Here is a 12,500-nt window from a genome sequence, read left to right on the forward strand (position 1 = left end):
GTTTGTTTGAGAACGTATGTGCTTACAGTTTATGTTGCAGTGTACTTGTGATTTGTGGTCTTTGTTCTGTTGTATTATGTTAAAGCACAAATAAACAATAATTCTCACATGTAGTTTGTGTGTGTTTGTGTTGTAGGAGCGCGACAGGCGAAGCGTGGCATGAGATTATGTTGTCATGTTTGGGTGGGATGCCATGTGACATTGCTTCGGGAAATCAGACGGACGAGTGTGGCAGCAACGTTGCCTACGCTTACTTTGTCTCTTTCATCTTCCTCTGTTCATTCCTGGTGATTGTTTTATCCTTTTACACGTCTGTTCATCTCGTTCATTCATTTATTCTCTCAGACATTGGCACATTCTTCTAGCCTGTTAAGAGGTGAAGATTAAATAGAAGCAGGTAAAGAGAGCTGCTATAACCTACTGGGTGCTGTGGGTGTAGGTGACCTTTACAAACAATAGTTTATCTCTCCAACAGTGGAATCAGGATGGAGTTGATCTCCTATTTAATACATGTAGGAGAATGTATTAAATATCTCCTATTTAATACATGTAGATCCGAAGTTACACACCATCACAGTTACACACCAACAAGTCTCTGCTCTCTGTATACAGACCCCATGTGTCGGTGCTTCTGAGTCCAGCAGCGTTTCAAGGCATAGATGCAGTGTTCTGCTCCATCAGACCGCAGTTTGAGTGCTTGCTTATTTATGTGTAACATAGACCTGGTCCTCATGCTCATGTTTTGTGTGTGTTATAGATGCTGAATCTGTTTGTAGCAGTCATCATGGATAATTTTGAGTATTTAACTCGTGACTCATCTATTCTTGGCCCTCACCATTTGGATGAATACGTCAGAATCTGGGCAGAGTATGACCCTGCGGCATGGTGAGACTAACACACCCAAACACTTACACATCCAGAACGCACTTCTTACTGAAGCTGGAACCCTTAGATATAACAAAAAGACAAACGCTACACCTTTTGTTGGATTTCCCTGGGATTTTCTTCTCCTTCATACCAGTGAGCTTGATTTGTCAACAGGATTCTCACATGCCTGTATATTCTGTGACACACTATACACCAACACCACAAACATTCTGTAATGAAATAATAAACACTGATCATTTAATAGCTGTGATGGTAGTAATAGAGAGCATATAGAGAGTCATTTAAAAAGTATTAAAGCACAAAAGGTTGAGATTTAGATGGAGAAACACAAGCATACAGCCCGAAAACGTGAAAGTGATGGATGTGAAGGACACACAGTACATGGTGATGACAGAGTTTAGAATAATATGATGTCCCCTGGTGGAGGTTCAGGTCTGCATGGCTTCAATTTTGCCCTCCTCCTACTGCAAACTCACTGCATTACACACTGCATACACACCCATGCAAAATACACTTCCTGTATTTTGGCACGTTAAATTGCTCCATGTGATGCTGTATGCAGGACAACTGAAGTCATTGCTGAAATGACAGTCATCTCTCCAGCCTCTGCAGATCTGAAGGACAGTGTCTGTTTTTCAGTGTTAAACAATGCTCTTAGAGTGTGTGTGTGTGTGTGTGTGTGTGTGTGTGTGTGTGTGTGTGTGTGTGTGTGTGTGTGTGTGTGTGTTGTGGTAAGAAAATAATGGAGTAGTCCTCAAGTTTTGCAACAGAGAAGCGATACTGTAACAACACTTTAGTGTTCAGACCCACAGGATGGAGACAGATTTATATTCTAAGACAAATTTTCTTTAGACTGATCACCAGGATCTCCATCAAATCTGTACAGACATGAAAGAATGACATCAGAAACAGTATTACACCATGAAATTGATATTAATGAACTTGAAGGGCTTTACTGTTTTTATTTAATAAAATGAACCAGAATTGTTAAGAGAGATGTAATAGCCCCATTATGTCCACAGGGACATGAAGCAGTGTTATTAAACTTCTATTATTCAGTGTTTAACTTCTCTGAGCCAATCATAAGGAAAGAAATTGTGATGTTCTTTCAAGTCCAGATAAAATATTCTAAGTATAAAGGTGCATTATTCTGTCTGTCCACATAGACTACATAATGACAAGCTTCACAGGTGGGGCTGAAATGTGTAGCTTGAATAAACATGAATCTTCTAAAGTAACATGAAGCTCTCATGTAGATATGTGAATTCTGCTGAAACTTGTGATCTTATGGTCTTTGCGAAAAGCCTTGTGAAGTTACCTGTCCATCATGTAGCTCTTGACAGATGTTGGGTTTGTTGAATAAGTGTCAGGCTTCTCCAGCAGTAATTAGTCAAAGGCTGTTGTGCATTTTGTTAATGTGACAAGGAAGGAAACATGGTGTTGAGCTCTGAGGAGCAGAAGGTTAGGAGGTGTCTCCAAGTGGGTTGTGGTCCGTGCCAGATATGGAATCTAGAGAAAACCACCACATTTTATTTCTCAGCAAATTCACAGTTGATAAAGTAATAATGCGTTATTTATTAAGGGTTATTTTCTATTGTGATGCTTGAGGTCTGACTCCTGCAGTACCACAAACACTGAACACACTGCTTTTACACTTCATCTGCTCAGTGTTGATGTGTTAATGAATACTTTCTTTGAACTGGTTTAAATCTCAGTTAAACATCACAGAAGACAGCACAGCAAATATAAATGCAATCAAGTGAATCTTGAAAAACTTTCCTGAACCTGGCAGCAACACCTCCTGGATACTGACGCTTTCAGGCCTGAGTCTAGGCTCAGTCTCACCTGCCCCGGTGTGCATGCACATCACTATTGTATACACGATGTCTAGGGTTATTAAGGTCGTGTCCACATGATGGCACATCAAAGCCAAAACATCTCTATCTGGTTTTGATGTAGGACTTTTTGCGATTTCTTCCACAGTAATGTTACACTGACTCATAAGCTTTCTCTCTTTAAAACTTCCTGCTGTGGTTGTGATTGTTGTCTTTTGGCTGCATCTTTCAAAGTATTTACAAATCTAGAAAATACAGAATAATGTTACTCAATAAAGTTGGTTTAAGTGGCTTTAAAAATCCAAACCCTAATTAGAGTAGGAAACTGTTAGTGTTAATACTCGATAATGGGCTGGAATAGTATACAAGTGTGCAATTTGAGATATGATGTTAGTTTATTTGGTTTTGCACGAAGTGGAGGTCATTTTAATTTCTGAGGACGTGCACAAGTGACACACCGATGACTGAAGGATACAGATACAGCGTGAGAGCAGGTCGTACCAGCGAAATAAATCACGAGTAATTTAATTTAAATGAAAAATTCAAGATCAAGAGCAAGCTAGACTTGGGGGAGTGGATGTGGGTCACATGGGCTCGCACTTCTTTGGCTCTTGTCCAATTGATTGTCTTTTTGGTTTAAATTGTGATGCAAGGGTCAGGGTTAGGGTTAGGGTTAGGCTAACCCTAGGGCTAAGTGTTAGGGTTAGGGTTAAGGTTAGGCTAACCCTAGGGCTAAGGGTTAGGGTTAGGGTTAGCCCTAGGGGTTAGGGTTAGCCTAACCTTAACCCTAACCCTAACACTTAGCCCTAGGGTTAGCCTAACCCTAACCCTTAGCCCTAGGGTTAGGGTTAGGCTAACCCTAGGGCTAAGGGTTAGGGTTAGGGTTAGCCCTAGCGGTTAGGGTTAGGGTTAGGCTAACCCTAGGTCTAAGGGTTAAGGTTAGGCTAACCCTAGGTCTAAGGGTTAGGGTTAGCCCTAGCCCTAACCCAAGTCTTTAAATGTTTTAGAAGTTCCAAAAACTGGTATCAAGTTACTCACTGTGAAGATTTTTACATGAAGATGAATGATGTGTCAGACTGCCGTGATGCCCAGTAAAGATGGTGGCCAGTGTCTCCAGGCTATACATATGACTCTGGTGTGTCTGAGCGTGCCAGAGGGAAGGAAAGGGAAGGATCTTGTCCCAGACATGTATGGAATGGAGGAATCTGTGATGAACTTTTCTTTTTGGAAAAGTGAAGATACTGATGAAGGCTTGTGTAGATGTGCTGTAAAGTCATGGGAATAAGTGAAAACACAAAACCCTGACCTTGGTCTAGTACAGTACACACACTGTGTGCAGCAGACCCCTGAGTGCTGAGATTGCCTTGTGGGCACCAGCTGAACCTCACACCTAGTGTCCCATCGCTGAGACAGAGGCGTCCGTGTCTCTGTGGGCTTTGATGTATGATCATGACGTTGGTGTTGCACGTCCTCGTGTCTCAAATAAAAAGTGACAGGGTTTTTATTGCAGTTCAGTTTTCTTCTGATGTGATTGTTTTTCTGTCTGGTACAAAAACTTCATGGAAAATAACATAACAAAATGAACCAGAATCAGGTGAGGAGCAAGAAAGGGTTAAAGTGTTATAAAGGAGAAAAGCACACACACACACACACACACACACACACTCCAGACACACACACACACACACAGACTCCACACACACACACACACAGACTCCACACACACACACACACACAGACTCCACACACACACACACACAGACTCCACACACACACACAGACTCCACACACACACACACACACACACACAAACACACACACACACACACAGACTCCACACACACACACTCCACACACACACACACACACACACACACACAGACTCCACACACACACACTCCACACACACACACACACACACACACACACACAGACTCAACACACACACACACACACACACACACACACACACACACACACACACCCTCAAAAACACAAACACACACACATACACACACACACACACAAACACACACATACACACACACCCTCAAACACACACAAACTCACACACACACACACACACAAACACCCTCAAAAACACACACACAAACTCGCACACACCCGCAAACACACACAAACAAATAAACACACACATACACCCACAAACACTCATGAACACAGTCACACAGACACAAATTCAAACAGAAACACACACACAATCTCACTCACCCACAAACACACACACACTCACCCACAAACACACACATACACACACAGACTCCACATACACACACAAACACGCACACACTCACACACACATACACACACAGACACACATACACACACAGACTCCACACACACCCACAAACACACACATACACACACAAACACACACACACTTACCCACAAACACACAGACACACACATGCACAAACACACAGATAAATACAAACACACACCTACAAACACACACAAACATAAACACAAACGCACACATGCACCAACCCAAACACACACTCACCCATACTCAGACACACACAAAAACACACACAGAACCACAAACATGCACACGCACAAACACACACAAACACACTCTCACCCATACAAACACATGCACACACAAACACGAACACATAGAAACATGAACACACACAAATGCACTACGCACAAACACTCACACACATCAACACAAACACAAAGAAACACACATGCACAAACACACACAAATACATACAGACACATAAGCACACACACAAATGCACACATGCACAAACACATGCTCACCCACACACAAACACGCACACACTTTATACTAAGAATTTGTGTGTGTGCTTTTGTTCTTTTTCCTCCTGCTCTCTCTCTCTCTCTCTCTCTCTCTCTCTCTCTCTCTCTCTCTCTCTCTGCCCCTTTCTCTCTCTTTCTAACCTGCGTGTGTTTTTCTTGCAGTGGACGTATTCATTATAAGGATATGTACAGTTTATTACGAGTTATCGACCCCCCGCTCGGATTAGGAAAGAAATGTCCTCATAGGGTCGCCTGCAAGGTTCGGACGTCCAAACCAAAATCTCAGCACTGCTCGCCATGGAGACTGGAATGAACATCGCTTTTCTTTTTCTTGCATTTCTTTTCTCTTTCCTTCACAGTTTCTTTTTCTTTTCACCATTTTTGCTGCATTCTGATATGAAAACGAGAATGTGCAGGACAATGCAGACGAGTCACCATAACGCAGCGGCTCCTGCAGTGACCCCATGACTTTTGTGACCTCACCATGTCAGGAGTCAGAGATCAGGGTCACAGGGGTCACTCAGAGGTCACAGGGTCACTGTTGGAGCTTAAGCTTGTGCTGGAATGATCATGAGCAATGAGGACGCATGTGAAACGCACCGCAACACGACCAAGCGGATGATAAAGATAAAGACCACAGCCATGTTGTTGTGTGTTTCTGCTTGCTGCGGATCGAAGCCTTGCGTGCATTGTTCTTGTTTTTCCTCGAGGGGCGACGACAAACTGCATTGACGCGATTATTTCAAATTAACCCTGATTTCATGCATCGCTACTTCTCTTGCCTGTTTGAAGTGGCGCTGCAGTTCTATGTGAACATTCTCTCATCCCATAGAACACTCCCTCTGATTTCTGATTAGGAATTTAACCTCTCACACCTCCACACACACACACACACACACACATTCTTTCCACCTCATGACCAAACCAATAACCTGTGTGTTTTTTCTTTTCTTTTTTATTTGGTGTTGTGGCCCATGCTGTCCTGCCCCATTCTGTTTAATGTGTTCATTTTTTTTGTTGTGTTGTGCGTTTTTGTTGATTTTGCATTGGTTGCGTTGGTTGTGTGTGTGTGTGTGTGTGTGTGTGTGTGTGTGTGTGTGTGTGTGTGTGCAGTGGCAGGATCAGTTTCAGTGATTTGTATTTGATGCTGCACCACATGTGCCCACCGCTGGGCCTCGGGAAGCGCTGCCCTGCTCGTGTGGCGTACAAGGTTAGAGCTCTTAGTGCTGGTGTGTTCTGTGGAGGTGTTAGCCAGCGATCTCTCTCTCTCTCTCTCTCTCTCTCTCGCCCTCTCTCACACACACACCACACACACACACACACACACACACACACACACACACACACACTGTTCAATGTGTGTAGATGAGGTAAAGCTTTTTTGTATTTTTCCCCCTTTCAATTTTCATTTATTTATTTATTTATTTATTTATTTGTTTGTTTGTTTGTTTGTTTGTTTGTTTATGTCTGATTGTCAATGCAGTTCCCCTCCATAAGCTCCACCTATTATTGTTGAACCCCTAACTCTTTTTTCCTCTCACCTGTGCTGAAACCTCTCTCTCTCTCTTTCTGTCTCTTTCTCTCTCTCTCTCTCTCTCTCTCTCGCTGTCTCTCTCTCACTCTCTCTCTCTCTCTCTCTCTCTCTCTCTCTCTCTTGCTCTCTCTCTCTCTCTCTCTCTCTCTCTCTCTCTCTCTCTCTCTCTCTCTTGCTCTTTCTCTCTCTCTGTCTTTAAATGATGCTTTATGAGATGTGTATGTTGTCCCTCAGGTCACGGGTGTGTGATGGTTGATCCTCAGGGTTCTGTTTTACATCTTCAATTTCTCTTAATTTTTTTCTTCTCATTCCTCTTTTGATATGTTCTGTTCATTCGCTTCAGTATTTGTTCAGCACAACTCCTGTTTGGTTTTCATTGTTTTTATACTGTGAACCATCTCATGGCCTTCCAGTCTGGAGTGAACTAACAACTCTAACACACTCCTTTTCCCGCTCTAACAAGCTCACTCCGTAGGGAGCAACACTCCGAATCAACTTTAGAAAAAATGCACCTGTCCTGCATCGAGAGATCAGAAAATCTGGAAATAATAAAAGAATATAAATTAGTTTGAACAAAATCAGTGACTGAAAAGCCACAATCGCTAAAACCCAGTGATCAGCCACAGTGAACAAAGATGAAGTGATAAATGGTCCTCTCTGTGCGTGGCTGCTTGTGCTGTGGGGCGGGGTCGTGGGGCGTGGCCACCGGGTAAGATTTGGGGGATGGGTTTTTCAGGGTTGCATGAGCATGCTGCATGTTCAGGGTCACTCAGGGGTCACAAAGGATCATGGGGTCACAGGGGGGTTGCGGCATGAATTACTGCATGGCAACTGTTAGACCTGCAGCTTGCACGGGAATGATTATGAATGAGGAAAACCTTGACGAACACACACACCTTCCTACACACTCACTAACGCTGTGTCATGGTTTGTAAATGAATGGCCGACGCTTGTGTTTAAAAGTAAAAATAACGAATGAAAACTGAGGTCTAGAAACTTTGTTTTTGATCCTGTTTCATTCGTTCAGTTTAAATGCTGAAGTTGTAATGAACACCTCTGAGTGGTAGGGGGAGCTCTGAGCAGCAGCAGGGGCAGAATTTTATTACAATGATTTTACATAAACTTTATCGTCCTTGTTTGATCTGTGAGAGCTCCAAATTAAAGCTTTCATTTGAAACTGAGTTTAAGCTGTTTATGTTTCTCCAGCCAGATGCCATGGTTTTAGAGTCCAGTAGAGATTGTCCTCATTGGCCGAGAACATCTCGTAAATAAGCATGCTAACATTGTTAGCAACAGTTACGTTTACAGGGACATATCGGTCTCTCTTTGCCACCGTTTCAATGAGAACACAACGTGGGGGAAGAGCAAGGAACCACAGCATGACTGAGTTGTTTATGAAAGGTGAGCAGATTGTCAGATGCTTTACAGTCAAGTGGAGATGAAAACCTCAAGATCTGTCTACAGTGAAACGGTAAAACATATTAGGCCAAAATGTGGCATTAGTCTTAAGACACCACTGTTTTAAGAGAATGTGTGCTAAAATAGTCCTACTTTTGGGTCAGTACACTCTCACAGATTCCTGTCAATCATTTCTGTTTCTCTGTGGAACCCATCTCTAGGAATCACTTACAATTCATAGAATAAAGCATTTTGAAGGGAAATTTAATAATACATTTTAGGCAAAGTAAAAATGATCTTTTGCTCTTTCAGCAGAGGAGCTCCCTCCACCTTTGTGAACTTATTTGATTGGAGGTATAAATGCCAGACCACAGACTCTAAACCTCCCTGATTGGCTCCACAGAGACTGTTGCGTATGGATTTGCCTGTTGCTGATGACAACACGGTACATTTTAACTCCACACTGATGGCATTGATTCGTACTGCTCTTGATATCAAGATCGCTAAAGGTATGAGTTTTATTTATATCTGTATGCCCTTCCCTCTATCTATCTATCTATCTATCTATCTATCTATCTATCTATCTATCTATCTATCTATCTATCTATCTATCTATCTTTCTAAGTGTGTGTGTGTGTGTGTGTGTGTGTGTGCTTGTAGGTGGGGCTGATAAACACCAGATGGATGCGGAGTTGCGAAAGGAAATGATAGCAATTTGGCCAAATTTGTCCCAGAAGCACCTGGACCTGCTGGTCACACCACACAAGTGTAAGTTACAGTAGGTTTGTACAGAATCAACTAATCAGATCAAAACTCATCCGAGGAGCTTCTCTCACCTGACCAATCACTGCTCTGCATCCACTGATCAGGCAAATTCTTTCCCCTTAACCTTCTTTTTAAACTTCTCTTAACCTCTGTAACAGGAGAATAGCAGGTGAGCACAGCTGAAGGCAGAATTGCAGAGAACTAGACTGTGGTGAAAGCTAAAAAAAAATAAAAAAAGCAAAAGATCTTGTTTTCTAACATGAATTGTCAGCCCACACTATTGATACTTAACTACATAGCAAACAGCTTTTGTATAGAGACATTTTTATACAAGTCATCCTAACAGGTACAATAACTGCATAGTGTTCTTTAGTGGATGTACATGCTTGAACTTGAGAACGTCTGCGAATCTCAGAAATGCTCTGATGGATGTTGAAGGCCTGAGATTAACAAGAACAGACATTATGGGAAAGGAACAGGGTCTAGCCAAGATTCTGAGACAGTGGCTAAAAGGTAGTCTGTGTAAGTTACAGGAACTCTGAGGGACTGGGAAGGAAATCCTGGCCTGCTGCTGGGGGTCGGGGTCTCTCTCTCTCTCTCTCTCTCTCTCTCTCTCTCTCTCTCTCTCTCTCTCTGGCCTTGTCTATGATCAGTGGCTGCTGTACTATAGATGAAGTCATTCTCTATAGAAGTCTTTTCACACCAGCAAAACATCTGAAATGTTACACAACATTTCTACACAGGTCCATGTTTTATATCCTGCATGCCAGACACATTATAAACTCTAATCTAGTCTCTTAATAAACTGTTAGTTACTTTACTCATAATGGATTTTATAAAGAGTTAAAGCCCTAGTGAAAACTTGACAAAAACATTATAGCTTTGTCATCATCTCTTTGACACTTTTAAGAAATGTTCATTAATTTATTTATTTTCTCCTCAGTGTTACTGCAGAATTATTATTTTATCACAAGTCATTTCAAGAGTTACAAATATGACTATTTACTAGCTGTGAAAAGACAATTGGCTCTGTGACCTTCATGCTTTTGTGTCTGTAATGTGTTACAGTGAGTGTGTATCTGTTCATTGTTGTTTATAAAGTGTAATGTGTGTGTTTAGTGCCTCCGTGTGTAATAATAATTCTTTCTGTATCAAACTTAAACTTCATCTTGGACATTAAATATCAGATTGAAGGTCAGACCTTTTACAGCTGAAGACCAGGTTTCATTTGTGTGAGGTTGTGTATTGTCCTTATTGTTGTGTGTTTTGTACTGTGTTGTATTTTGCCTCCCATGCTCCCACTCCACTAGCACACCCCCCCCTCCCCTGCCCCAGCACAGGGTCCATTTGAACCCGCTCTAATTGTGCAGGTAACTTTTGCATCCTTTTAGCAGCTACAGACCTGACAGTGGGGAAGATCTATGCTGCCATGATGATCATGGAGTATTACAGACAGAGTAAAGCCAAGAAACTGCAGGCACTCCGAGAGGAACAGGTACAGGAACAATCACCAAACACCATCAAAGTACACCAACACCAAACATGAATACAAACACTAAACATGGTCAAAAATAGTATCACTAAACACAGACACAAACAACATCATCATCAAACACCATCATCATCATCAAACGCCAACATCATCATCATCAAACGCCAACATCATCATCAAACACCAACATCATCATCAAACGCCAACATCATCATCATCAAACGCCAACATCATCATCAAACGCCAACATCATCATCATCAAACGCCAACATCATCATCAAACACCAACATCATCATCAAACGCCAACATCATCATCATCAAACACCAACATCATCATCAAACGCCAACAACATCATCATCAAACGCCAACATCATCATCAAACGCCAACATCATCATCAAACGCAAACATCATCATCAAACACCATCATCATCATCAAACACCAACATCATCATCAAACGCCAACATCATCATCAAACGCCAACATCATCATCATCAAACGCAAACATCATCAAACACCAACATCATCATCAAACGCCAACATCATCATCAAACGCCAACATCATCATCATCAAACGCCAACATCATCATCAAACGCCAACATCATCATCAAACACCAACATCATCATCATCAAACGCCATCATCATCAAACGCCAACATCATCATCAATGATGATGATGATGATGATGATGATGATGATGCCCTTCTTTTGAGCCTCCACTGAATTGTGTGTGTCCCTGACTGTCTGCCATGTTGTGTTGCACACAGAACCGAACACCATTAATGTTTCAGCGCATGGAGCCAAACAATAGCCAGGACAAAGGACCTGAGTTCACAGAGGTCAATGGAGGTCATGGGATCAAGGAGGCTCCACAGGAAAACCATGGCAATCTGTGAGCTGAGAAACACTCATCTTTTTTTGGTCTTTCTGCTTCACTCTGTGTGTCTCTCTTTGTGTCTGTGTCAAACTCTGTGTGTCTCTCTTTGTGTCTGTGTCACACTCTGTGTGTCTCTCTTTGTGTCTGTGTCACACTCTCTGTGTCTCTCTTTGTGTCTGTGTCACACTCTCTGTGTCTCTCTTTGTGTCTGTGTCACACTCTGTGTGTCTCTCTTTGTGTCTGTGTCACACTCTCTGTGTCTCTCTTTGTGTCTGTGTCACACTCTCTGTGTCTCTCTCTGCCTCATATTTTCTGTCTCTCTCTGTGTGTCTCTCTGTGTCACTGTCTCTAATGTGGTGTGTCATGCCTTTTTCAGTCCTGTTGGATCCTGGGTAACTCCTCGTACTCAGAAATCTGCTGATGAGAACTGGAGCACAGAGTCACCATACCATCAGCAGGAAAACCGACACAATACACAGGTAATTTCATCAATGTATCAGCCCTCCTACTTTAGAGACTTAAACTCCACCCACTGTGAGAACTTGCACTGCTCCCTGAAAGTCTTTCTGTCCTAATAATTATTCACTGGGGCTTCAGTCTGTATATTTCTTTGTCTATCTTTGCTGTTTGTTTGTCTGCCTCTGTTTCTCTCTCTCATCTCTTTTTCTATCTCTATCTGTTTCTCACTCTCTCTTTGTCTGTCTATCTTGCCACATTTTCCGTAGCACCACCAAGTAGGCCACTTCACACACTGCAATAACTGTCACACACAATACAGTGTTTCATTTAATTCTACCTGCTGTGAATTTGCTGCATGGCTCACAGTTTCAGTCAAGAGTGTATCGTGTGTATGTGTGTGTGTGTGTGTGTGTGTGTGTGTGTGTGCGTGTGTGTGTGTGTTCCATATCCTTTCATTGTTGTG

At 42.2% G+C, this 12,500-nt stretch overlaps 1 protein-coding gene across 7 annotated transcripts in view; it reads left to right on the plus strand.

Moving 5' to 3' along the window:
- Window positions 1-12,500, plus strand: part of cacna1ab (calcium channel, voltage-dependent, P/Q type, alpha 1A subunit, b) — a 68,048-nt gene that overhangs the window by 45,222 nt on the left and 10,326 nt on the right. For 3 of the 7 annotated variants that reach the window (XM_047820306.1, XM_047820314.1, XM_047820320.1), the window contains 9 exons: window positions 137-287; window positions 758-885; window positions 5,673-5,769; window positions 8,846-8,951; window positions 9,103-9,210; window positions 10,599-10,702; window positions 11,469-11,593; window positions 11,955-12,057; window positions 12,304-12,312. In XM_047820306.1, coding sequence (XP_047676262.1) covers window positions 137-287; window positions 758-885; window positions 5,673-5,769; window positions 8,846-8,951; window positions 9,103-9,210; window positions 10,599-10,702; window positions 11,469-11,593; window positions 11,955-12,057; window positions 12,304-12,312 — 931 coding nt within the window. Of the gene's footprint in view, window positions 1-136; window positions 288-757; window positions 886-5,672; window positions 5,770-6,623; window positions 6,721-8,845; window positions 8,952-9,102; window positions 9,211-10,598; window positions 10,703-11,468; window positions 11,594-11,954; window positions 12,058-12,303; window positions 12,313-12,500 lie in introns of all 7 variants that reach the window. The other 4 variants (XM_047820329.1, XM_047820327.1, XM_047820325.1 and 1 more) reach the window with 3 other exon arrangements.

This window comes from Tachysurus fulvidraco, chromosome 1, assembly GCF_022655615.1.
Source record: "Tachysurus fulvidraco isolate hzauxx_2018 chromosome 1, HZAU_PFXX_2.0, whole genome shotgun sequence".
Taxonomy (NCBI): domain Eukaryota; kingdom Metazoa; phylum Chordata; class Actinopteri; order Siluriformes; family Bagridae; genus Tachysurus; species Tachysurus fulvidraco.